The sequence below is a fragment of the Chiloscyllium punctatum genome, chromosome 1 (genome assembly GCF_047496795.1).
Source record: "Chiloscyllium punctatum isolate Juve2018m chromosome 1, sChiPun1.3, whole genome shotgun sequence".
NCBI lineage: Eukaryota > Metazoa > Chordata > Chondrichthyes > Orectolobiformes > Hemiscylliidae > Chiloscyllium > Chiloscyllium punctatum.
The window spans coordinates 143362420-143389828 of record NC_092739.1 but is presented as its reverse complement, the minus strand read 5'-3'; the positions used below and the strand labels follow the sequence as shown (position 1 = coordinate 143389828).

General features: G+C 43.8%; 1 protein-coding gene across 3 annotated transcripts; it reads right to left on the bottom strand.

The window, feature by feature from the left end:
- Nucleotides 1-321: 321 nt before the first annotated feature.
- Nucleotides 322-26564, bottom strand: atoh8 (atonal bHLH transcription factor 8). 3 transcript variants are annotated; one of them, XM_072576124.1, is made up of 4 exons: nucleotides 25684-26564; nucleotides 23932-24123; nucleotides 6241-6331; nucleotides 322-565 (listed from the first exon to the last, which is right to left on the bottom strand). In XM_072576124.1, exons 1-3 carry the CDS (start codon nucleotides 26305-26307, stop codon nucleotides 6296-6298), a joined length of 852 nt encoding a protein of 283 aa, XP_072432225.1. In that variant the 5' UTR covers nucleotides 26308-26564; the 3' UTR covers nucleotides 322-565; nucleotides 6241-6295. The 3 variants fall into 3 exon arrangements, with proteins under 3 accessions (XP_072432225.1, XP_072432235.1, XP_072432217.1); XM_072576134.1 differs by lacking the exons at nucleotides 322-565; nucleotides 6241-6331 and adding an exon at nucleotides 10181-11049 and having other exon boundaries at nucleotides 25684-26548; XM_072576116.1 differs by lacking the exons at nucleotides 322-565; nucleotides 6241-6331 and adding an exon at nucleotides 23451-23802 and having other exon boundaries at nucleotides 25684-26563.
- Between the last annotated feature and the right edge of the window lie 845 nt (nucleotides 26565-27409).

The following is a 27409-nucleotide window of genomic DNA, read 5'->3' as shown; positions in this document are numbered from 1 at the left end:
TTGACCTCATGGAATAAATCATGTAGAGCTGGTTTTGCTGATCATGACTATGAAGCTGGCATCGATTTGTCATAAAATCCCATTTGCTTCACGAATGTCCTGGAGAGGGAAATCTGCCATCCTTACCTGGCCTGGCCTATGTGTGACTCCAGGCCCACAGCAAAGTGGTTGACTCTTGGGCCCCATTAACACAACTAGTGATATTTTGGCACCTGTTGCTTGCAGGTCCTGTGTGGAATCACCTCAACCATTTTAACATCAGGTCACTTATCTTAACAGCAGAGTAAATACCAAGAAATGAGAAGGAAGTGAGAACTGTGGCAATATTATGTGGCAGCTTTATTTTTTAACACGGGATGAGGGCATTGCTGGCAAGACCAGCATTTGTTGTCCAAACTAACTTTCCTTTTGGGCTTAGTAGCTTGCTTTTCAGAAGGCAGTTAAGAGCCAACCACAGAAGTCATGTGACCCCAGTAACTACTGGAACATGAATGACTGTTGCATTGCCATTCCTCCCTGGATGTTGACTGAAGTATAAATGCATCACCCTCACAGTTGTTTCAGGCTAGAAGTGAGATTTGGAAAGTGATTATAACGAGGAAGAACATAGTCAGAAGAACTCAATTCTATACAATAAAACCAACTTGCATTCGGCCACTTTTGGAATATTGCGTGCAATTCTGGTCTTCCTCTCGGAGGTATGTTGTGAAACTTGAAAGGGTTCAGAAAAGATCTAGAAGGATGTTGCCAGGATTGGAGGATTTGAGCTAAGGGGAGAGGCTGAATAAGCTAGGGCTGTTTCCCTGGAGTGTCGGAGGCTGAGGGGTGACCTTATAGAGGTTTATAAAATCATGAGGGGCATGGATAGGGTAAATAGACAAAGTCTTTTCCCTGGGGTGGGGGAGTCCAGAAATAGAGGGAATAGGTTTATGGTGAGAGGGGAAACATATAAAAGGGAGCTAAGGGGCAGCTTTTTCACACACAGGGTGGTATGTGTATGGAATGAGCTGCCAGAGGAAGTGGTGGAGGCTGGTACAATTACAGCATTTAAAAGGCATCTGAATGGGTATATGAATAGCTGAAAAATGTGTCGCTGGAAAAGCGCAGCGGGTCAGGCTTATGCCTGAAACATCGATTCTCCTGCTCCTTGGATGCTGCCTGACCTGGATGGGCATATGAATAGGAAGGGTTTGGAGGGATATGGGCCAGGTGCTGGCAAATGGGACTAGATTGGGTTGGGATATCTGGTCAGCATGGACGGGTTGGACCGAAGGGTCTGTTTCTATGTTATACATCTCTTTGACTCTATTTATATAGCACTGTTAACATAGGAAAGGACTGGAGAGCATTTCAAGTGCATTGACATCACCAACAACTGACATAAAATCATACAGAATGGAAACAGACCCTTTGGTTCAACTTGTCTATGCTGACCAAGTTTCCTAAACTAATCCCACTTGCTTGTTTGGCCCATATAGACTCATAGAGTCACAGAGATGTACAGCACGGAAACCAACTTCGGTCTAACTCGTCCATGCTGACCAGATATCCTAAATTAATCTAGTCCCATTTGCCAGTATTTGGCCCACATCGCCCTAATCTCTTCCCATTCATATACCCATCCAGATGCCTTTTAAATGTTGTGACTGTACCTGTAGGTATGTACAAAAGCCATTTAAGGTGGCAGTACAGGTGGAAAGTGCAGATCACTTGAACAGGGAAGTTAAGCCGAACCTGTATAAGACATGAGTTAAACTTCACCTTGAGTGCAGCACATACAATAGTATACATCGTGCACAGTTATTGGTGCCACATTTTAGGAAGGATGAGACCGTGTAAACAGGTTGATGGGCATGGGAAGATGGAATGAAGAAATTACAGCTGATATCTTTTGGAGAGGAAAAGACCAAGAGGAGATTTGATTGAAGTTCACAAAACCATGTATAGAGCAGACATATGGAAGTGAATACTGCAGATGCTGGAGATTAGAGTCAAGAGTGTGGTGCTGGAAAAGCTGGTCAGGCAGCATTCAAGGAGAAGTAAAATCAACGTTTTAGGCAAAAGCCCTCCATCAGCATAAGAAGTGGGCACTGATTTGCAAAATTAGTAAACGTGTTGAGAGAAAGCCTTTCCATTCGGTGAGTAGTGAAGGTACTGCTTGGAAGTGTAGTGGACAAGCAGGAGGCTAGAAGACAGCAAGCCAGGCAGCATCAGAAGGTGGAGGTCAACACTTCGAGTGTGACCCTTGTTCAGGACTGGGGGTGGGTGTAAGGGGAGCTACAGATAAAGGGGGTGGAGCGGCTGGGTGGTAAAGTGAGGATAGGTGAACGCATTTAGAGTAATATTATTTCATATGAAACTGATGGAGGTTTGCCCGACAAGCATTAATCAACCAAGTGGCGCTTTATAAGTATACTTTATAAGTATGTAAGGAAGGATGTGTTGAGATTGAAAGAAGTTCAGAAAAGTTTTGCAGAAGAATGAAGGCTTGCCAAAGGAGGAATGGTGAGGACTCTGGGTCTGTCCTCAGTGGAGCTCAGAAGGATGAGGGGGTGATCTGATTTGAAACTTAGAGAACACTGATTGGCCTGGATAGAATATACGTTGAGAAGATATTTCCATGAGTAGGAGAGATGAGGACCCCAATGTACACTGAGTGAAGGGATGATCCTTTCGACCTTGTTGGTCAATGGGAGGAATGAATCTGGTTGGTAGCTGGATGGAAGGATCGATGAGAAGAATAGGAAGAGCGTTGGGGGATGGGAAGGGAGTTTATTTGAAATTGGAGAACTCAACGTTGAGTCCTCCAGGCTGTAGGCTGACCGGGGGAAGATGAAGTGTTCCTCCTCAATTTGCGACCTGATTGGTGATGGTAATGGAGACCAATGATGGTCATGTTAGAAAGGGAGTGGGAAGTGGAATTAAAATGGACAGTGACTGGGAGGTCAGGGCTGAGATGCTCAGCAAAACATTTGGCCTCCCCGATGTAGAGAAGCCCAGATTGGGCTCCTGCTTGTTGACCTTGGATTCCAGCATCTGCAGTTTTTTTTTGTCTCTTAAGTGTGGTGGAGGCAGGATAATTTTTAGACAGAAATAATGTGCGATGTCACAGGTGGGTGAAAAGCACAAAGTCCCATTTTGAGAGCTAGTATAGACAGGATGGATTAAATGGCACAGTAACAAACCTGTGATCACTGAAAAATAATGCAGTGAGACATAAGACTCTGAACCCAATAAAACTGCCTATCTCGAGCATATCAAACTTTGGCCAAAGTTGTATCCTGTCAACACATTGTCGGGAGTCCCAGGAGATGCTTGCACGCTAAACATTTTTTTGGAGCACAGGCTGCCAAGAAATGCTGTTTTTTCAGAAGTGGCAGATTTCCTTCAGTACAAGGTGTGCTAGAGGCTCAGGACAAAGATTGATGGTCACTGGTAAAAGAAACCGAGGTGTGATGTGCAGACCTTGATGCACTGCCTGCAAGGTGGACAATGCAGATTCAGGAATAGCTTGCACATGAGTATTGGTTAAATAATGGAAGAAGAATATTTCTCAGGGCTGTGGGAACAGGATAGGAGAGTGGTGTTAATTGGATAGCTCATTCAAAGTGCTGGCTCAGGCATGATGAGCTGAAGAGTGTTTTTCTATGCTGTATCACTCAGTCACCAAGGAGAGTTTAGCATTCCATGATCCAGTATAAACAGACTTGGAAGCTGTATTCCTATTGGCTTTATTTTTCCAAGCCACAGACTCACTCCACTGAGAGCAGGCCACATTTATAACATCCTTGTTCCGGTCTAAGGTAACTGATTTCAGGATACACAGGAGCATACTGTCTGAAGATTAATTGTTTTGTACTTTGTCCAACAGAATGAAAACCTCAGGTGTATTATTCATCACTTGTTTTTAAAAACTGTAATATGTTTCTGTATAAATATGTGCAGTTTCTTGGCAGTCATGTCATAAAACAAATACCATTTCTTTTGATCAATGTGTATCTGACTCGCGTGGCAATCCATCAGCATGTTTATACTTTTAACTTACACTTTTCTTACTTAATCTCTTCTGCATTCAGTAGAATCATAGACCTGCCAGTTAGTTCCTTCCTCTCTTTCCCTACTGGCTTTAAATCTGTAACAGCTCCAACTTGCTTACTTCAGATGAAAAGTTGCTGATTGGAAATATTAACACTTGATGCTTCCAGAGTTGGTGAGGTTGGCAGCAGGAAGGGCACTTCAGAATGCCAGGGAGCGGGTACGCAAACCCAGTCATCTCCTCTGGGTTGCAACCTTCCCACTCTGTCACCAACGGAGGTCCTTAAGTGGCAGATAAGTAACCGCATAAGGGGCTCAACCTGCTACTATTGGGATTAACTCAACTGGAAGTATCACCATGTGTGGGTATCTCATCACCTCGGGTATGAGCAGGTGAATGTTTCTCCCTCGATCAAAGGCCTGATCGTGAGGGACTGAGTCGAACTGTGAGCCACATCCTGACCATTATTTCCAACCGCCTCTGAACCTCAACCTGGGAAACTCCTCACCTTCAGAAATGATCGTCTCCGGTCTTGGCTCCCTCATCATCCAGAAAAACTAGGCATGCTATGCCGGAAAGCAGCCACAGCCCCCTGGATGGTGCTGTGGAGTGCAAGAGGGGCTGGCAGCCTCTGGATGGCCAGTAGGTCATGCCTGAGAGAGCCACACTTGGGAGGAGTTAGGGGGAGGGGTGGAGTTTTGAATGCCCTCCTTGGGGGTCTGCATTCCAGACAAAGTCCTGCTGGTTCCCTCAGCATGATGTGATTGGCACCGGTTTCTGATGGGCAATGTGAGTCTCTCACGGGACTTCCAGTTGGCTGCTGAGACCCTCACCACCTCCACATTGTCACTCCTGGTGAGTGTCTCCAGCATTTTCTGATCTTATTTCAGATACTCAACATCGGCACTATTTTCCTCTTGGATAATGCCGTATGAGTTCTCAGTAGCTGAAGGGAAATCTGCACAGGGAGGATTTCTGATTTCACTGTGTGAGTTATTTACCTCCGACCTGTAGAGCTCAGGAGTCCATTCAGCCCATGGTGTTTGTGCCAGACAACTAAGATCAGACCACACTGATCCAATTTCCTAGCTTTTGGCCCATAGCCCTGGAGGCAATCACAGTGCAAGTGAATATCTAAATACTGTAAATGTAACAAGAGTTTCTGATGACCCCTTCAGGCAGTGAGTTCCAGACATCCACTACTCTCTGGGAGAAAAACAATTACCTCTTGTTTGGGAAGGAAACAGTGCACTGATCTAAACCGTGGACATTAGTCATTTGTTGACCAAGCCAAGGCTAAGAAGCTATGAGGACAGACAGGGACACGTCTGGAGATGACTGTCTAAAATTGAGTGGTTTACCAGTGGGAGATCACTGCTTTCCTCTCCTTCTCAGTCAACGGCCATCCAACCTGATTTATGGAACTATCTGAATAGAGTAAGATGGCATCTTCTTGTTCTGCAGCAAAGCCAAACCTCTCAATGTCCTATAGTTGTTCAACCATCTGGATTGTCAAGTCTACTTAGGGAGATTTGTTATAGGGTTTCCATTACACTATTATGGAGTTACTCCTGAGTCCTCAGTATATTAATACAGAGTAGATATAATTAATTAATCATGGGGGCGTTGGGGGTTGAAAACACCATTTTTGAGATTGCCTTTTCGTTCTGAGGATGATAGAAAAACATTTTTACTGAAATTATCCATAGGATAATATGATATTTATTCCGTGGATGGAATTTTGAAAGCATTTAATACAGATATAATTTCATAGTGTTGGTTCAGCACCGTTTGCAACTGCTCAGTTACAAACCATCCATGTCCAATGTAGTAAGACCTGGCTTGTGCTGCTAAGTGGCAAGTAACTTTTGTGCCACACAAGTGCCAGGCAATGACCAACTTCAAGTTGGAACCTGGCCATCTCCCCTTGATGTTCAATGGGATCTCCATTGCTACTATCAGCATCCTGGTGGTATCATTGACCAGGAACTGAACTGGTCTTCCAATATAAATAAATGGCTACAAGTTCAAGACAAAGTCTCAGAATCCTGCAGCAAGGTGTATGCAACATCTAAAAGGTGGGGATGTGATGGAATGCTGCCTAAATGAGTGTAGGTCCAATAATATTCAAGAAGCTTGTCATCATTCAGGACAAAACAGATACTTGAATCATAGCCCAGTCACCAATTTGAACATTCACTCACCTCACTAGCAATGCTCAGTAGCAGCAATGCAACCCCAGTAACTCATCCATACTCCTTAGACAGGATCTTCCAAACCCATGAGCACTTCCACCTAGAAGGACAAGGGAAGCAGATACATGGGAACATTATCACCTTCAAGTTGCCCTCCAATCAACTCACCATCCTGAGTACATCTCTATGATTTGGAAATATATCTCTGCTCCTTCACTGTTACTGGGTCAAAAACCTGGAACACTCTTCCTAAGAGCATTGTGGGTGCTTGTATACCCAAAGGGCTGCAGTGGTTGAAGAAAACAGGGTAACAAGGGATGGGCAGTAAACATTTTGGTGATTAGTGCATCCACAAGCCTTGAACAAATAAGAAAAAAAGTTAATTTTTCTTTGGTAACTGTGACCATTTTGGGGCATTTTGGTTTTAATCATTCCGCTTTCCTGGATAGCATTTAAGATAAACGTCAACCAGGCATTTAGAGTAATATGATGTCATATGAAGCTGATGGAGGTTTGCTCGACAAGCATTAATCAACCAAGTGGCACTTTATAAGCTTTGGGTCCAATATCTAAGGAAAGATGTGTTGAGATTGAAAGGTTCCAGAGAGGTTTTACAGAAGAATGAAGGCTTGCCATAGCAGGAATGGTTCAGGACTCTGGGTCTGTCCACAGCGGAGCTCAGAAGGATGAGGGGGTGATCTGATTGAAACTTCGAGAACACTGATTGGCCTGGATAGAATATATGTTGAGAAGATATTTCCATGAGTAGGAGAGACGAGGACCCCAATGTATAGTCTGAGGATGATGCTTTCAAGCTGAGATGAAGGGGATTTTTTTTTTTAGCTAGAGGGTGGTTGATCTATGGAACTCAATGCTGCAGAAGGCTGTGGAGGCCAAGGAATTGAGTACTTAGGACAATGCTAGACAGGTTCTTGATTGGTAAATGAATCGAGGATTAAGGGGAGAAGGCAGGAGAATAGGATTGATAAACACATAGCCATGATTGAATGGTAAAGCAGACTTGATGGGTTGAATGACCTAATTTTTCTGCCCCTACATTTTAATCCCTGACATTCCCTTGATCAGTCATCTACTCACATCTTTCTCTATGATGGTGCTGAAGGGTTTCAAAGTTGCCAGGTCCCACTTAGTGCCTCAGCTATGTGGCCATTTGTCCAAGTGTTCTCTACTCATGACAGGTCATAGAGATGTACAGCACAGAAACAGACCCTTCAATCCATATTCGATTAGAGTGGTGCTGGAAAAGCACAGCAGGTCAGGCAGCATCTGAGGAGCAGGAAAATCGACGTTTCGAGCAAACTCCGTTCATTAGGAATGAGGCAGGGAGTCTCCAGGGTGGAGAAATAAATGGGACGGGGTGGGGCTGGGGAGAAGGTAGTTATGAGTACAATAGGTGGACGGAGATGGGATGAAGGTGATAGGTTGGAGCGGAGAGGTGGGAAGGAAGATTGGCAGGTAGGACAGGTCATGGGGACGGTGCTGAGATAGCAGGTTGGAACTGAGAAAAGGGAACAGTTCCTATTCATATACTCCTCCAGATGCCTTTAAGTGTTGCAATTGTACCAGCCTCCACCATTTCCTCTGGCAGCCCATTCCATACACACACCAACCTCTGGGAGAAAAAGCTCTCCCTTAGGTCTCTTTTATATCTTTCCCCTCTCACCCTAAACCTATGCTCTCTAGTTCTGGTCTCCCTCACCCCTGGGAAAAGACCTTGTCTATTTACCCTATCCATGCCCTTCATGATTTTATAAACCTCTAAGATCCACCCCTCAGCCTCTGACACTCCAGGGAAAACAACCCCAGCCTGTTCAGCCTCTCCTTATAGCTCAAATCCTCCAACCCTGGCAACATCCTTGTAAATCTTTTCTGAACCCTTCCAAGTTTCACAACATCTTTCTGATAGGAAGGAGACCAGAATTGCACACAATATTCCAACAGTGGCCTAACCAATGTCCTGTACAACCGCAACATGACCTCCCAACTCCTGTACTCAATACTCTGACCAATAAAGGAAAGCATACCAAACGCCACCTTCACTATCCTATCCAGCTGCGACTCCACTTTCAAGGAGCTATGAACCTGCTCTTCAAGGTCTCTTTGTTCAGCAATACTCCTTAGGACCTTACCATTAAGTGTATAAGTCCTGCTAAGATTTGCTTTCCCAAAATGCAGCACCTCCCATTTATCTAAATTAAACTCCATCTGCCACTCTTCAGTCCATTGGCCCATTTGGTCAAGATCCCATTGTAATTTGAGGTAATCTTCTTCGCTGTCCACTAGACCTCCAATTTTGATGTCATCTGCAAACCTACTAACTATACCTCTTATGCTCACATCAAAAAGTAGTGGACCCAGCACCGATCCTTGTGGCATTCCATTGGTCACAGGCCTCCAGTCTGAAAAACAACCCTCCACCACCCCCCTCTATCTTCTACCTTTGAGCCAGTTCTGTATCCAAGTGTCTAGTTCTCCCTGTATTCCATGAGATCTAACCTTGCTAATCAGTCTCCCATGGGGAACCTTATCGAACGCCTTACTGAAGTCCATACAAATCACGTTTACCACTCGGCCCTCACCAATACTCTTTGTTACTTCAAAACCTCAATCAAGTTTGTGAGACATGATTTTCCATACACAAAGCCATGCTGACTATCCCTAATCAGTCCTTGCCTTTCTAAATACATGTACATCCAGTGGTTAGCACTGCTGCCTCACAGTGCTAGGGACCCGGATTCGATTCCCGCCTCTGGAGACTGTCTGTGTAGAGTTTGCACATTCTCCCCGTGTCTGTGTGGGTTTCCTCCAAGCGCTCCAATTTCCTCCCACAGTCAAAAGATATGCAGCTTAGGTGAATTGGCCATGCTAAATTGCCGTAGCATTCGGGGATGTGCAAGTTAGGTGCATTAGTCAGGGGTAACGGGGAATGGGTCTGGGTGGGTTGCTCTTCAGAGGGTTGGTGTGGACTTGGTGGGCCTAGGGTCCTGTTTCCACACTGTAGGGAATCTAATCTAATTTAATCCTGTCCCTCCGGATTCTCTTCAACAACTTGCCCACAACCGACGTCATGCTCACTGGTCTATAGTTCCCTGGTTTGTCCTTACCACCCTTCTTAAACAGTGGCACCACGTTTGCCAACCTCCAGTCTTCCGGCACTTCACCTGTGACTATTGATGATACAAATATCTCAGCAAGAGGCCCAGCAATCACTTCCCTAGCTTCCCACAAAGTTCTAGGGTACACCTGATCAGGTCCTGGGGATTTATCCACTTTTATGCATTTCAAGACATCCAGCACTCTTTCCTCTATAATATGGACATCTTTCAAGATGCCACCATCTATTTCAACATTCTATATCTTCCATGCCCTTTTCCACAGTAAAAGCTGATGCAAAATACTCGTTTAGTATCTCCCCCATCTCCTTCAGTTCTACACAAAGGCCACCTTGCTGATTTTTGAGGGGCCCTATTCTCTCCCTAGTTACCCTTTTGTCCTTAATGTACTTGTAAAACCCTTTGGATTCTCCTTAACTCCATTTGCTAAAGCTATCTCATGTCCCCTTTTTGCCCTCCTGATTTCCCTCTTAAGTATACTCCTACTGCCTTTATACTCTTCTAAGGTTTCACTCGATCCCATTTAACCATTGGCATCAGAACCAAATTTAATCCTTGCCCTCATGCGATCATCATGCACGTGTTTTTCCAACAAGGATTAGTCTGTGGATATTCATTAGGAATGGTCACACTAGTCAATGCTCCTCAAACAAGCAGAGAGGCCAAGTGCATTGGTCCATCCTTGTGTGAGATGGGTGAACCTAGGGAACACTCCAATCTGCACAGTTAATGCTTCTGAAAAGAAATTCAACAAAACACATTCAAAACTATTTGCATCCCGACTTCCTCACAACACAATAACTGACTTCTAAAAGCCATCTCAAATACTTTTATAGACACTTGTATATTAATGGTAGTGATTAATATGACCCCACAATAATACAAAGAACAGTGTGATTACATAGATCATAAAGTGCATGTCATATCAGTGGGCTTTCTGATTGTCTGACCACTCAATTGTAAGGAGACCCTGCTGTGATTTGTTAGCAGCAGGAGAACACTTGCTAATACACAACCAGAAGACAGCTGAAAATACACGAGATCACAGATAGGGTCATTGGCATTATAACCAACTCACTGAAAATACTGGAGTTTTTGAAATAACTAGCATTAGTTTTTTTAGCTTGAATTCATCAAATTAAGCCAACTCTTTTTACAGCAAAGTATTCCGATTTTATAGTATCAAAAATATGCAATTAATCCTGGCACGCAGATGATTTGTTATAAACTCCTCTACAGCATCATAAATTCTTGTTAACCAGCTACAAAAACAAAATGCATTACATTGTACCCAGTGGGCCTGCACGTGTTGGCTTGATTTTTAACTATCAACATTAAAATTGCATGATTCCTCTTTATCTTGTTCTCTGTGCTGTCAGTGGTGGCTCAAAACAACATCTTCTTTCTTCAAAAGCAAGAGAAAGTGCTGAGCAGATTGCACATCTAGAGACTTGACTGTTCTTAAAGGTCGATATGTATTCACAATAAAAGTGGCTTCATTTTGATTTCCCTCAAATCGGCAACATAGTTTCTTTTGCATTAGCCTCTGTTCTGTGGAAAGTCTCCTGCAATCCTAAATCTGGTCTTCCATGTCTTATGCGTCTGCTTTCCCTGTCAGTGTTGGCTAGACACCAGTTCACTGTGTGATGTTCCTGTGATATGTCGCTCCTTCCCTGGATCATTCCTGAAATGGCAGAGTGTAATTTATGATAGGAATTAGTTGTAGACCATGCAGAATAGGATGAGATTAATTAACCCATAGAGTACTGAGTTTACTAGCAGCTGTTGGCAGTCAAATGTGTTTTGTATTAGGGGCAGACTTAAAGGCAAAGTCAGGCTCACTGAAAGTAAGGCCCATAAAAGAGGCACAGTTTCACTCCATTTCAGTCTGGTGATAAATGCAGAAGTATTTAATTTGCTGTAATGAACTCTGACATCTGAAATGAATTCAGATTTTAATAGACTACATTCAATTTCAACATTGGTGAGTGAAAGGCTTCAACATGGAATATTGTGTGTAATTCTGGTCATCTTCCGATTGGAAAGATGTTGTGAAACGTGAAAGGGTTCAGAAAAGATTTACAAGGATGTTGCCAGGATTGGAGGTTTTGAGCTACACGGAGAGGCTGAATAGGCTGGGGCTGTTTTCCCTGGAGCGTCGGAGGCTGAGGGGTGACCTTATAGAGGTTTATAAAATCATGAGGGCCATGGATAGGGTAAATAGACAAGGTCTTTTCCCTGGGGTGGAGAGACCAGAACTAGAGGGCATAGGTTTAGGGTGAAAGGGGAAAGATATAAAAGGGACCTGAGGAGCAACCTTTTCATACAGAGGGTGGTACGTGTATAGAATGAATTGCCAGAGGCAGTGGGGGAGGCTGGTACAATTGCAACATTTAAAAGGCAGCTGGATGAGTACATGAATAGGAAGGTTTGGAGGGAGATGGGCCGGGTGCTGGCAGGTGGGACTACATTAGGTTAGGATATCTGGTTGGAATGGACAAGTTGGATCGAAGGGTCTATTTGCGTGCTTTACATCTCTATGACCCAATGCTGTTCAGGGCACTTCACAGAGCCCTTATTTATTTTTCGGTTTTCTCCAAAAAGCAGCTCGGGTTAATAATTTGTAAGATATGGGCATCCTTCAAGCTCTACTACTATTCCATAAGTAGAGCTCCATAAGGTGCAGCTCCAGTGTAGGCTCCAACCTTGCGCCCTGTATCTTCTGATCTTTGTGATTAGGCACAGGGAAAGCAAAATGCTGTCTCGGGTAATAACTGTGTTAACCTTGCTCCAAATCTGCTTTCACATTCAAACGAAGATGGACATTGAGAGAGACCTGACAGGAGGTTGTCTGTACCCCTTTTATCCCTTAATCCCTTAATAATTCGAGCATGAAGCAAGACAACTGATGGAAACAACATTGGGTGTGAAGGATCCCCATGCTGTGAAGTTAGCAGGTTTGTTGGTTCATATTTCCACAAATACAAATGCATTAGAAGCAGGAGGAAGGTGTGTAGGTGAAGTGGACGGAGAGAAAGACAATAACCAGCAATAAACAAACATAAGGAAGGTTTGGAAGTACATCACACTTAATCCCAATTATTTGACATTACGCAAAGCACCTGGCATAGAATTAGAGTCATAGAGATGTACAGCACGGAATGGACCCTTCGGTCCAACTAGTCCATGCTGACCCGATATCCCATCCCAATCAGTCCCACCTGCCAGCACCTGGCCCACATTTCTCCAAACACTTCCTATTCATATACCCATCCAGATGTCTCCAGGGAAAACAGCCCCAGCCTATTCAACCTCTCCCTATAGCTCAAAAACTCCAACCCTGGCAACATCCTTGTAAATCTTTTCTGAACGCTTTCAAGTTTCACAACATGTTCATTTTAGAGTTAAAGAATAAATTGATATTTTTGGTGAAACTCTGGAATACAAACAGGAATAGACAGCAGGCTGAGCAGCTTCTGTGGAGAGAGAATAAGAAAGAGTTCAGGTCAATTACTTGTTTTTTCAGTGTAAGCCAGAGTGCCCAAGACAAATAATCAGCTAACTGGTTTTGATAGTATTGGCCAGGATGCCAGACAATGCTTTGCTTTCTACAGTAATGCCCAATGCATTGTGAATGTCCATCTGAACCACAGGAATAAACAGACAGGGTTTCACATTAGCATTTCTGAAGAACAGTGTCCCCTCCCATCATGAAGTTATGTGCTTAAGTCTTGTGTCTGACATGAAATTGTGGCACTTTGACTCAGCAATGAGTTTGCTTGCCATACAACCAAAACTTACCTTTGCGGGGTATCAAAAAGAAACCGCTTCTTTTTACAAAAGAAAAATTATCACAGCTATCTATGGATTGATTCCAGACTGTTGCAAACAATGCAATATTGTTTTGTGTGAGGGCCAAAACTTCTGAGAGGCAATCAAGGACAAAGTTAAAAATCATACATCACCAGGATATAATCCAACACCAGGTTATAGTAGCTGATGAAGGATCACCACTTCAAAAGCTAGTGCTTCCAAATAAACCTATTGGACTATAACTTGGTGTTGTGAGATTTTTAACTTTGTCCACCCCAGTCCAACACCGGCTCCTCCAAATCAAGAAGGAGATACTTTTCAACACACAACAGAATATAATCAAGTTCTAGTGCTAAACTGAGGCTGGAAACTAGATCCCCTTCTTTTACCTATCTCTCCCTCTACCCCTCCTGCGAGTTTGAACTCTGCTAATCCCATTGCCTAAGTGGTCATTCTTCACTTATGAACACAGACTACATTGACAACCGTGGACGGTGTCACAGCCAAGTCTAATCTTGTCCTCATCTGACATCCATATAAACACACATTTCTAGGAAAGATTGTTTAATAACAAGATTACAAATTCTAACTGATATGTTCCTCTCATGGGTCAAATGGTACACCCCAACAGTTGCCTTGACTAAAATCAGTCACCTTGACACACAGACCATGATTGGAACTTAAGGAAAAATATTTTCAATGCATTCCTGGTGAAATATTCTCTTCTAAATGCTGAATTGATGTAAATCACATTTCCAAATCATCATTAATTAGACCAGTTCCACTGTTAATCACTCAGCAATTGTATTCTTTGCTTACTGAGTGCTTAGGTAATTTGTTCTAGACTAAACATGTAATTCTTCCTTAACTTAGGCATTTATCATCCAGTACTCTATAACATACTCTGTTTCAACTATTTATTACGTAACTATAAAACTCATGATTAATTTGGGGAAAAAAGGAAATCTACAGTGAACAAATTCTGTAGAATTAAGGGCCAACATTTTCACACACAGGGTAGTGCATGAAGGAAGAAGACAGCAGATGTAAAAACTTTCAGCATTTTAAACCAAATTAGACAAGGGGAGGAATACTGAATATATGTATTATCTCCTTCAGATGAGGCATTAAGATGAAGCCCCTTTATTGGTCAGAGTATTGAGGTCATGTTGCAGCTCTACAGGACATTGGTTAGGCCACATTTGGAATATTGTGTGCAATTCTGGTCTCCTTCGTTTCGGAAGGATGTTGCAAAACTTGAAAGGGTTCAGAAAAAATTTACACGGATGTTGCCGGGGTTGGAGGATTTGATCTATAGTGACGAGGCTGAATAGGCTGGGTCTGTTTTCCCGGAGCATCGGAGGCTGAAAGGGACCTTTATACAGGTTTATAAAATCATGAAGGGCATGGATAGGGTAAATAGGCAAGGTCTTTTCCCCGAGGTGGGGGAGTCCAGAACTAAAGGATGTAGGTTTAAGGTGAGAGGGGAAAGATATAAAAGAGACTTTAAGGGCCAACGTTTTAAGCGGCAATTGGATAGGTACATGGATAGGTGCTTAAGCTAGGACAAATGTTGGGCACAACATTGTGGGCCAAAGGGCCTGTTCTGTGCTGTATTGTTCTATGTTCTAACGTTTTCACACAGAGGGTAGTGCATGTGGAATGAGCTGCCAGAGGATGTGGTGGAGGCTGGTACAATTGCAACATTTGAAAGGCATCTGGATGGGTATATGAATAGGAAGGGTTTGGAAGGATATGGGCCGGGTGGCAGGTGGGACTAGATTGGGTTGGGATATCTGGTCGGCATGGACGGGTTGGACCGAAGGGTCTGTTTCCGTGCTGTACATCTCTATGACTTGATAACATTAACCTGGATGGGCAGATAGAGTTAAGAGTATCGAGTTCTTCCAATGTCTTGGCTAATATTCCTCCTGAAATGAAAATGTTCATATTGTGGATATTGCCAGAAAAGCCAGTATGCTTTACTCCTAACTAGGTGCTCTTGATTATGGTAAGTCATCTACTTGAACCTTTGCAACAGGGTGAAGGGTGCTCTTGCATTAACCTGGTCTTCAACTTCAGATTGGCCAGTGTTGCTGGAGCCACTGTTGTCTGCCTGGCAGCAAACACTGAATTCAATAATTAATGTAACATGCTAAACAAAAACTTAGATGATCAGAAGCTACATAAATACAGCTGCCTCCTTTCCTATTTAGCTGGTGAGTTAAAATGCATTCGCCTTAAAAGCATTAACACGGCACAGTGTTCATGAAAGTGGAAAATCTTGTGATAGTATGCAGTTGGGCAAAATAGATTGTATGGCAATGCATCACCCATCACTTGTGTGTGTGAGCCAAAGGAACAGATTTTTAAAAAACATTTGGTGCCAGGGCAATAAGCGTTGCCTGGGCAGAGTCCAGAGAGGAAAGTCTTGTGGGAAGCTTTGCAAATTGGTAACAGTAACTGATGGATTTTCCTTCTAATTGAAGGGAAGATCTAGTGGATTCTTAGAGACACTCTTGATCCTTTTCAGGCAATTTCTCTCCCGAGGGATGTTTAGAGTCCGGTTGGAAAGTTATCCCAACCTCTCCATAGTATGCCTCAGTCACTCAGAACTCTCAATTATCATCCTCTATCTCCTTAACAGACTGTCGGCTTCACATTTGTTTTTCATATTGCACCCTGAATAATCGGTTCAGTGTGTGGGAGAGAGCTATGGATTTTAAAAAGCTATCTGCAATGCTGTTGAAATCCAGGAGGTCTAACAATTGAATTTACCCTCACCTAAACAGGAGAGAATAGAAGGTGCATGGAATATGAGAAAGTGCTTCTCCATCACAGATCATATCTATTTTTAAAAACATGACAGAGGGAATAACTAATGCAATGGTAGTACATATCAAACACCCACACTGCAGCTTTTGGGCATTGCGACACTGTTATTGGAAAGATCCCATATCAGGCTAGCTCCTGCCATAGTTTTGTCAATGAATGAGCCTAACACAAAATTGGATTTCATTGTCAATTTTTGCTGCGCTTGGACTGCCCACATTATTCTGACAATTTAACAGAAGTTCTGAGTTAGAAAGTCGCCTATGTGCTCATTTTCTGTAAAAATAAATATATTGCATTAACCAGCAAGAGGCTTTCCTTCTCAGAGAAGGATGGGAAGTGACATTAGTTCAAGGGGAAAAAAACAAGTTGTTCGAATTGGTTGAAGGACATACTTTTTCCAATTACAGTATATCTTTCAAAATGGAAATGTTGGATGTTTAAAAACAGACATGTATACTGTTTAGGTCAATGAACCAAGAGAAACTGGAAATTTTTTTTCAAAGACCAATATGCATAATGATGGGCCAAATGACCTCTTGTGCACTAAGATTTTCTGCTCTAAAGATATTTGGCTATACTTTGACAGATGTATACTGCTGCTCCAAAACAGTTACTAAATGAAGCCATAACATGCTGCTTCCATTTAATAGAATAGAATTAGGTATTATTGTTACATGTACTCAAGTACAGGGATAAGGGAGTAAAACAACAAGTGTACAAAGTCACCATTTTCCTACCATCTTGAGTACAAGGTAAAAACTCTTAGGTATAAATTGGAACAATGAAGAAATAAAGTTAAAAGGTCAGCATTACAGTCCATATAAAGCTAGGTATAAAGATGCCTAGATACAAAATATTAGATATAAATTAGAAAAATGAAGAAGTAAAGGTAAACGATTGGCATTACAGTCCTGAAATTCTAAAGCAGGGAGTCCCCACTGGACTTCACTTCAAGGCTGAGAGTTCCTAGAGTCAGTGCTGGCTCATCTCTACACCACCAATATCACTTGAGGAATGGAGTTGAGTAGAGAATAAAAAAGTAAACAAAAGTCAAAAAACACAAAAAAAAAGTAAAGAAACCAACAGTCCTACTCTGCTGCCATACTCCACTCTGCATTGAGTATGACTGAAGTATCGGGCTCAAGGCGGATCCAAAGGGATCAGAGGATCATAGTCATAGAAAGTCAACAGCACAATAAACGGTTCTCTGGCCCATCACATTCTGTGCCTGGCAAAAACAACCACTAACTATTCTAATCTCACTTTCCAACACTTCCCAGACTTCATATGCCTGGGCATTGCAAATGCCCATCTAAATGATTCCTATATGTTATGAGGGTTTCTGTTTCTACCACTGTTACAGGCAATGAGTTCCAGATTCTCACCACGTTCTGGGTGAAAAAGATTTTCCTCACATCTCCTCTGAACCTCCTGCTCTTATATTAAACTAGTTTAATAACTTACACATTTTATAAAACCAAGCAGATTTCCTATTTGAAATCTGGCATCACATATGTCCCCGACATATTTAATCTAAACATGACAGCCATTTTTTCAGTTGCTGAGGCCCTGAGATCTGAGTCACTCTGTAAGCCACTTGACCTCTATAATGCTCCTTAAAATTTGCATATTTGATCCAGCTTTTGGTCACCAGCCTTTGCAATGATTAAAGTTTGGCCCCTTCAGTCTTGCTCTGCCATTCAATACAAACCTTGGTTGATCTTCCACTTCAGTACCCAGTTCTCACATTCTCCCATACCCTTTCAGTTTAACCCAAAGAATGAGTCCACCATTCACGTGCTGTGAGGCTATGTGCAGGAGACTTCTGGCATTGGTCAGCATGGCAACAGCAGACAGGTTCCTCAGCTGCTCAGACTGGGGTTTCCTCCCTGAGACACAAAGGGTTGGATTTTATCTTTGAGAACCCATAATTGACACCAAGTGGCATGACCTGAACCTGCATGTGTTGGAAACATGTCAGCTGGTGTAACCGTCACATTTGTGCACCTCTGTACTCCCTGTCGTATTAAAGGGGGAAGGGGTAGCAAGCACAGGATGGCACTGGTCCAAGCAGAAGGCAGCCAGCTATACAGCGCAGGCAACCCCAACAGGGAAGGCAGGCTGGCATACTTAAATGAACCAAAGCCAGTAGATCCTTTAGTACAGAAAAGAGCCAATCCAGTGTCAGAATAATTATCTGAGGGAGGGCTGACTTCAGTGGAGAAAGACTAGAGTTATGCTGGTGGACAAGAACAAAAGGATGGCAGGAAAAGCTGTACAAAACATTGGGCAACCTTCAAAGAGGTACATTCAAGGAACATTCTCTCAAAAGGGAGAGTAGGATAAACAAATCCAGAGAGGCTTAGATGATAAAGGAGGTAGAAACAAAAAAAAAGAAAGACCGTGCTTATGGAGAAAAAAAACTTCTTCTTACAGCAAATAATTAGGGAATAGCTCAGTTGGCTGTATGGCTAGTTAGCAATGCAAGTGAAACATTAATGTGGGTTTAATTCTCATACCAGCTGAAGTTGCCATGGAAGACTTCCCTTCTCAACCCCTCTGACTGCCTAAGGTGTCAGGACCCGCAGGTTAAACTACCACCACTCATTTCTAATGACAGAGCAACCCTATGTATGGTCACAGCAGGACTGTGTTGATATTACTAGTGAGGATATGAAAAGCACTGCCTGGAAATGTGGTGGAAGTGGGTTCAGTTGATGATTATTTAGATAGAAGTGGTGTGCAGAGACATGGGGGAAAAGCAGCGGATTGTCACTAGCAAGATTAGTACAGAACTGGCTGGTTAATAGGAAATAGCGAGTCATGGATACTTTACAGACTGGTGTAAGGTTTGCAGTGGAGTTTCCCAGGAGTTGGTACTGGGACCCTTGGTTTGCCTGAGGATCTAGATCTTGGTGTGCAGAGGACAATTTCAAGGTGTGTGATTGACAGAAATGTGGAAGCATTGTGAACGGTGTAGATTCATAAAATACATATACAAGTTGATGGAGTGGGCAGATAGGTGGAGAAATGTGAGCAGGACATCAACATGCTAAGTAAAATAGGGTATGTTATATTTAAGGAGACAGTGAGGTCTGCAGATGCTGAAGATCAGAGTCAAGAGTGTGTTGCTGGAAAAGCACAGCAGGTCAGGCAGCATCTGAGGAGCAGGAAAATCGACGTTTCGGGCCACAGCCCTTCATCAAGGGCTATGTTACACTATGTTACATTTAAGGATGTGCAAGAACAGAGGGACCATAAGAAATAGGAGTAGAACTAGGCCATTCAGCCCATCTAATCTTCTCTGTTATTCAATTAGGATCATAGCTGATGTGATAATCCTCGACTTCACTTTCCTGCCTTGTTCCCTTACAAAGTAAAAATCTGTCTACTTCCGCCTTAGATATACTCAATGATCTAGCCCTGACAGCCCTCGATGGTAAAGAATTCCACAATTCAGTACCATCTGAGGGAAGGGGTTCCCCTTGTGTCTATCTTAAATGTGAGACCCCCTTATTTTGAGATAATTCCCTTTGGTCCTAGACTCTCCCACAAGGGGAAACACAACTTCTGCATCCACCCTGTCAAGTCCCCTAAGAACTTGTTTGTTTTAATAAGGTCACCTCTCATTCTTCAAAACACCAATGAGTACAGGCCCAACTCCCTCAAACTCTCCTCATAAGGCAGTCCCTTTATACTTGCAAACAGCCTACTGGACCTTGTCTGGACTGCCTCCAATGTTAGTATATCTTTATTTAGATAAGGGGGTCATAACTGCTCACATTATCCCAGCTGACATATACTGACACCATACAAAATCTTTGGAGCCTTAAACATAGAGTCATAGAGATGTACAGCACAGAAACAGACCCTTCGGTCCAGCTCGACCATGCTGACCAGATATCCCAACCTAATCTAGTCTCCTTTCCCAGCATTTGGCCCAGATCCCTCTAAATCCTTCCTATTCATATGCCCAGCCAGATGCCTTTTAAATGTTTTAATTGTACCAACCTCCACCATTCAATCTGGCAGCTCATTCCATATATGCACCACCCTCTGCGTGAAGAAGTTGCCCCTTTAGGTTTTTTAAAATCTTTCACCTGTCACCCTAAACCTATGCACTCTAGTTCTGGACTCCTCTACCCCAAGGAAAATACCTTGTCTGTTTACCCATTCATGACAGGTCATAGATACATAGAGATATACAGCATGGAAACAGACTCTCGGTCCATGCCAACCAGATATCCCAACCCAATCTAGTCCCACCTGCCAGCACCCGGCCTACATCCCTCCAAGCCCTTCCTTCCTATTCATATACCCATCCAAATGCCTCTTAAATGCTGCAATTATACCAGCCTCCGCCACTTCCTCTGGCAGCTCATTCCATACACGTACCACCCTCTGCATGAAAAAGCTGCCCCTTGGGTCCCTTTTATATCTTTCCCCTCTCACCCTAAACCTATGCCCTCTATTCTGGACTCCCCGACCCCAGGGAAAAGACCTTGTCTGTTTATTCTATCCATGCTCCTCATGATTTTATAAACCACTATAAGGTCACCCCTCAGCCTCTGATGCTCCAGGGAAAACAGTCCTAGCCTGTTCAACTTCTCAATCTGTCCAACCCTGGAAACATCCTTGTAAATCTTTTCTGAATGTTTTCAAGTTTCACAACATTCTTCCTATAGGAGGGAGACCAGATTTGCATGCAGTATTCCAAAAGTGGCCTAACCAATATCCTGTACAGCTGCAACATGACCTCCCAACTCCTGTACTCAATACTCTGACCAATAAAGGAAAGCATACCAAACGCCTTCCTCACTATCCTATCTACCTGTGACTCCACTTTCAAGGAGCTATGAACCTGCACTCCAAGGTTTCTTTGTTCAACCTTACCATTAAGTATATAAGGCCTGCCCTGATTTGCCTTTCCAAAATACAGCACCTCACATTTATCTAAATCAAACTCCATCTACCAATCCTTGACCCATTGATCCATCTGATCAAGATCCTGTTCTTCTTTGAGGTAACCTTCTTCACTGTCCAATACACCTCCAATTTTGGTGTCATCTGCAAACTTACTAACCATACCTCCTATGTTCACATCTAAGTCATTTATAGAAATGATGAAAAGCAATTGACCCAGCACCAATCCTTGTGTCACACCACTGGTCACAGGCCTCGTCTGAAATGCAACCCTTCACCACCATCATCTGTCTCCTACCTTTGAGCCAATTCTGTATCCAAATGGCTAGTTCTCCCTATATTCCATATGATCTAACCTTGTTATCCAGTCTACCATGAGGAACCCTATCGAATGCCTTACTGAAGTCCACATAGATTGCGTCCACTGCTCTGCCCTTATCAATCCTCTTTGTTACTACTTCAAAAAACTCAATCAAGTTCATGAGATATGTTTCCCATACATAAAGCCATGTTGACTATCCCTAATCAGTCCTTGCCTTTCCAAATACATGTAAATCCTGTCTCTCAGGATTCCCTCCAACAACCTTTCCACCATCCTTGTCAGGCTCACTGGTCTATAGTTCCCTGGCTTGTCCTTACCACCTTTCTTAAACAATGGCACCACATTAGCCAACCTCCAGTCTTCTGGCACCTCCATATGTGACCATTGATGATACAAATATCTCATCAAGGGGCCCAGAAATCACTTCACTAGCTTCCCACAGAATTCTAGGGTACACCTGATTAGGTCCTGGATGTTTATCTACCTTTATGCATCTTAAGACGTCCAGCATCTCCTCCTCTGCAATATGGACGTTTACAGCTTAATTGTTTACTCAACCCTGGAAACATACTGTGGTGGTGGGAATATATTAGGGAGCTCTTGCAATGTGACCATCACCTACTTTCCCAGACACCCCACTTTCCAAATGTGTCTCCGTGGAGTTGGGGAAATACACTCTGAAGAGTCTAGAGCAGAGTTTATAAACCATGATGACAGGTTTAAGATTAAAACTAAAACAGGCACACAGGAAAAAGCTTTTTTTGAGTCTCCAACCCTATTTAATTAAGAAATTAGGTTATAAACTTATAAAATTAACTTTTCAGTGCCACACTTCATGACTGTTTATCATTAATTTCCCTGTTACTACATATTCACATTCTTTTGAATGGCTTGGTTGATGGATTCAGTGAGAAACAAGAGGCTAAGTACCCCAATTTTGTGCCATTAAAACAATTTCACTGCCAAGTGAGCTTTGTTACAGAACACCCTGTGAAGAAGTATCATAACCATGAGGGTGGCTTCGATCTCTCTGCCTAGCTATGCATGTGTGTATGCCAGAAATTGCAGTCAGAACACTGCGAGCTGTGAGGTTTAGATATGGACACTCATCTCCTCATATGGCTTTGTGTTTGGTAATGACTGTATGGAATGACTTGGCATGTTTGACTACTTCAAAGGTGCTCCATGTTGTAGTGAGCATGTGGACACTCTTGGCCATGTGATCAGGCCAGATACTCTGAGGTAAAGTTAGTGTGCACACTGAGGCGCAGAGCTCTTTCACTGTGACAAACAGTGAAAAAGTATTTGAGCTAAGAGGGCAACCACAATGTTAGTAATGTGGAGACGCTGTGTGTCTTCAAAATGTTGTAGCATAATGTGTTGCCTTTGTTTGATTTTTTTTCTGTTTAAAAAAGCAAATAACAATTCAATCAAAACTCTGAATAAAACAGCACTGTTTGAAATCAAAATGAGCAAGATAATCTTACATTAAACATTCAAATTTGGCCAATTTCTTGTGTGTGTGTGTGTGTGTGGTGGGGAGGGGGGTGGGGTGGTGACATTTTAGTAAATCGAACAATTAACACGAAGCAGTTTAAATTTCAACAAAAAAATACGAAACCAATAGCGACTTTCCTGTATTTAAAATTGTAAAAATATTATTCATAGCATTCATATGAGTTTCCGTCTCCCTCTCTCTTCACATGAAACAGCTGCAGTCAGTGTATCCTCAGGAGCTGCTCAGAAAGCAGCTATTAAAAAAAGTTTTCTGGAACAGATGTCCAGCCGAGTGCTGGGGAATGTGCCAAAAGCTTCGTGTGACTGAGTGTTTCTTCCCCAAATCGCGTGCCTTTGTTCTGCCCTCTGCCCTGAGTGGCGCCAGCTCCGCTTCCCACACCAGCAGCTGAACATCTGGAGTCTGGAGCTGCGCAAACACCAAACACTCCCGAAAAAAAAAACCATCTTCTCCCATTCATTCACTCCACAAACAACACGGTGGCAAGATCAGCGTGTGATTTATTAGACACTATCGCGGTTGGAAAGTACAAGAATGCCGAGGGAAGTTCAGATGGAGTTTAAAAATCTCCCATTGTCATAAAGTGGGAATGAAAATCTGTATCACTTTTAATTGTTTCACGAGACTTTTTTTTCATGAAGATTTACTGCTAAAGGATCATCCTTAAACCAAAGAATGACATTACCAATGTTGCATTTTATTTTTAAAAGTTTTTTTTTTAAAAATGGAGAGATAAATCTGCATTTGACGTTTTGCACATTGTGAGTTTGATCGATTTCGTAAGCAAACATGTATAGTACCCGGAGGGTCGGTAACCTTGTCTCAACCCCCTCGCCCTCTCCACTCCCCCCCCCCCCTCCTACACCATTGCAAATCCCAACACATGACCGCACTGTTCTGAAATGTTTCACTTCTCGAGAGTCTCTGCAAAAGGCCAATTCAGTTCCCGTCGAAAAGTAGAGATTAGCAGTGAGACCACAGCATACTCAGGAGGCGAGGGGAGGAGTTAGTGTGGTCAGGAAAGGAGTCTGAAATAAAAAAAACCTCAGCTCATTCCGGCGCCTCGGCTGTGTGCGATCGATTGGGGGGGGGGGGGGAAGAGAGAGAAGAGGAAGGCGGGCTTTTTCTTATTATTTGGAAATGTACTGGAAGCTCACCTTCCTCTTTTTTGATCTGCCCTCTGCTTGCAAGGTCTTGGTGCATTGCTCCACACACTCAGAAAAGCTCATGTTGCTGTGATCGGAGCTGTAATCGAGGTCAGCCAGCCTGGCCAAGGACAGGATGTAATTACACGCTATCCTCAGGATCGCCAACTTCGACAGCTTCTGTCCATATGAATAGCAAGGAACCTGCAGAGAGGCGCCCGGAGTCATGGGGGGCGGGGGAATGAAGAAATGCAGCATGAGTCAGTCTGGCACGGCATGTACTCAACACACCCACACAACCTACACGTGGAGGGAAATAATCAGGTGTAGTCATTCATAAGCACGGTTAAATGCTACCTGAAACGGTTGGCCTCTATATATTGCAAACAAAACTTGTAGCTACTGAGGCATTAATTTCTCCCAACACTGGGTAGACTCTATGAAGCGAAATAACTGGATCTGCACATTGCTGAGGTGGATTTATAAAGGAGACCACGTTGTGTTGACCTAGCGGTTGGATATTGATGAACTGTGTTAAGGTACGACCAAGTTCCGCCGTTTAATGGTTTCAGTGAAACAACAACACAGAACACGTGGCTGGGCTCTCGTCCAATTCCCGCAATCAGCAAAGGTCGCACTTCGGGGCTGAACTCGTTTTGTGCAATCTCTCAGTCATCGATTGGGTTAACCTCCCGTCCACAGAGCAGTATTTGTAAACACTTCCACAAACGCGGCCTTTCTTCTGCTACATTACGTAACTCGGAGGCCAACTGGAGCATAACATATTAAAGTGTTCATTTTTTTACCCCCCCCCCCCCCCAAAATAGTTGCCACTTAATCACTTTAATCCATTCCCAGTTTCCTGGACGCAGTCTTTCTTAACAGTAACCTACAAACTGTTGGATTGAGATTGGACCATCTCACCTGATTCAGAGTCTATAAACTTGCTGAGTTATAACAAGCAATAAGAGATTATCAAACAACAAATGCTGTATTCTAGCGATTTTGAAATTTACAGTGGGATCCAAAGCCTACGAGCGGCAAAAATAGACCATTTGGCCCCTCGAGTCTGCCCCACCATTCAATAAGATCATGGCCAATCCGATTGCGGCTTTTAATTCCACATTCCCACCTACCCCCAGGTAACCTTTGACACCTTGTTTTGGACTGAGTAACTTCTTATGAGAATAAAAGCAAAATGCTGTGGATGCTGGAAACTGGAAATAAAACGCAGAAAATGCTGGAGAAACTCAGCAGGTCAGGCAGCATCTGTGGGGGGTGGGGAGAGAGCGAGCAAGACAGTCCGATTTGACTCTTCAACTGAGTTGGCTCGAGATGTTAACTCTAATTTCTCTCTCTCCACAGATGCTGCCAGGCTTGCTGAGCAGTAACTTCTTGTGAGTGTCTGAACCTTTTTGTGGAATTAACGCTTCCTTTCCGTCCGATTCTGAACGGGACTACAGTAAAACAATCCCTTCATTTGTCAGTTTGCACTGAAGACTGTTCCTGAGAATATTTGACTCCGGTTATTACTGTTAACTCCAGAAGGTAGTGGGAGGCTGAATATAAACACCACACATTGTCATCAATATTTACACTGAGATGAACTATTAACACCTTTTATTTATAGTTAGGCTTATCGACGGAAATACTACGATAGCCGTTGACAATCTGCGTTTCCTTCAAGCTCCCTAGCAGGGGTCTAGCTCATTAATGATTGATACAGCGCTGGTGTATGACATTTCCCCAATACTCTCAACTTACCTGTTTCCTCAGAGCCTCGAAGGCGGCGCTGATGGTGTGCACTCTGGTCCTCTCCCTGGCGTTCGCCAGCAGCCTCCGGGTTTGTTGGATGGCTTTGATCTCGGTGGAGGCGCCGGGCGGCTCTCCCAGCCGCTTCCGAGGCGACGGGCTGTAAGCTGCGGGCGGGAGGCCGGTGTAGCAGCCGCCGGCGGGCCGCTGGCACAGCAGCACGCGGGGCTGCAGGCTCGGCTGCCCGGGGAACGCCGGCGGCTCGGCGGCGCCCGCTTGGGACGTGGGAGGGCGGGGGCACTTCCTCCGTGCGGGAGCGGCAGACTCGGGGCTGAGCCCCTCACCGCCCCCCGCTTCCCCGGGCGCGGGAGCAGCGGGCGCACGGGCTGGGCTCACCACGCCCCGGCTCAGCCCCAGCAACTCGGCGCCGCAGCCTGCAGCCGCCACTGCTTGGAAAGTGTCGCTGGTGTCGCTCAGCCGGACGATCAAAGCATCCCCGAGCCTTCCTTCCTCACCTCCGTAAACTTTCTCCAGTATCTCTCCGTGCCTGCTAACATCCCTGTTCTTCCGTTTCAGCCGCTTTATCGTGCACAGTCTCTTCCACTCTGCTTCATTCAGACTCGCCGAGGTCCTCATTATCACTAAGACATCTGAGGTGTTTTTTGTTTTAATTGAATGATCTGCCGGGAGGGTTTCAGCCCCTTACTCCCGTCTGTACGTGTGTGTGTGTGTGTGTGAGTGCTATAGCAACAGCTCTGTAGCAATGCCTCTAGTGATGCGAGAATGTCATCTCAAGTCCCCTTCCTCTGCCCTGCCAACATTTTTTTTCACGAACGCATTCAGCAATCCATCTGTGTTTGTTTAGCCTCAGCTTACACAGAAGCCCGTGTTAAGTTACATCAGTCATCGCGATGCCTCTTAAAGGGAAGGAAGGCTGCGAAATACGAGTGCCCGAAAGAAAAGGAATCCACCCCGACATGTTCACATCTCACAAGCAGGCTTTGCCTTTGAGTACAGTGTCCTGCACATCCACCCCGTAAGATTAAGGGGTAATTTTTATTTCATTCCTGAGATCTGAGGGTCGAGGGCAAAGCCTGAATTTATTACCCATCCCCAGTTACCCTTCCTGGTGATTCATCTCATTCATTAAATGCGCATTTATTGCCTCACTCTAGTGACATACCAACATACAAAATTGGAGCAGTTCTTCACTTAGTCCCTGAGTCCTACTCTACCATTCAATAAGGTCATGTCTGATCAGTTTGTGTTCCGAATGCCATATTCCCACATACTCCATAGTCCTGGGTTTACTTGCCTAATGAGAAATCTTCGACCTCTAATTTAAAAATATTTAACAACCTCTCCTCCTCACTCCGAGACAGAAAGTGCTAAATGTGTACAACTTTCATCTCTGTCCTATTCCCTTTGTCTCTGTCTTATTTCCCTCCTCTCTGTCCTGTTCCCCTCATCTCTGTCCTGTTCCCGTCATCTCTGTCCTATTCTCCTCATCTCTGTCCTATGTCCCTCATCTCTGTCCTGTGCCCCTCATCTCTGTCCTATTCCCCTCATCTGTGTCCTGTGCCCCTCATCTCTGTCCTATTCTTCTCATCTCTGTCCTATTCCCTTTGTCTCTGTCTTATTTCCCTTTGTCTCTGTCTTATTTCCCTCATCTCTGTCCTGTTCCCCTCATCTCTGTCCTGTGCCCCTCATCTCTGTCCTATTCTTCTCATCTCTGTCC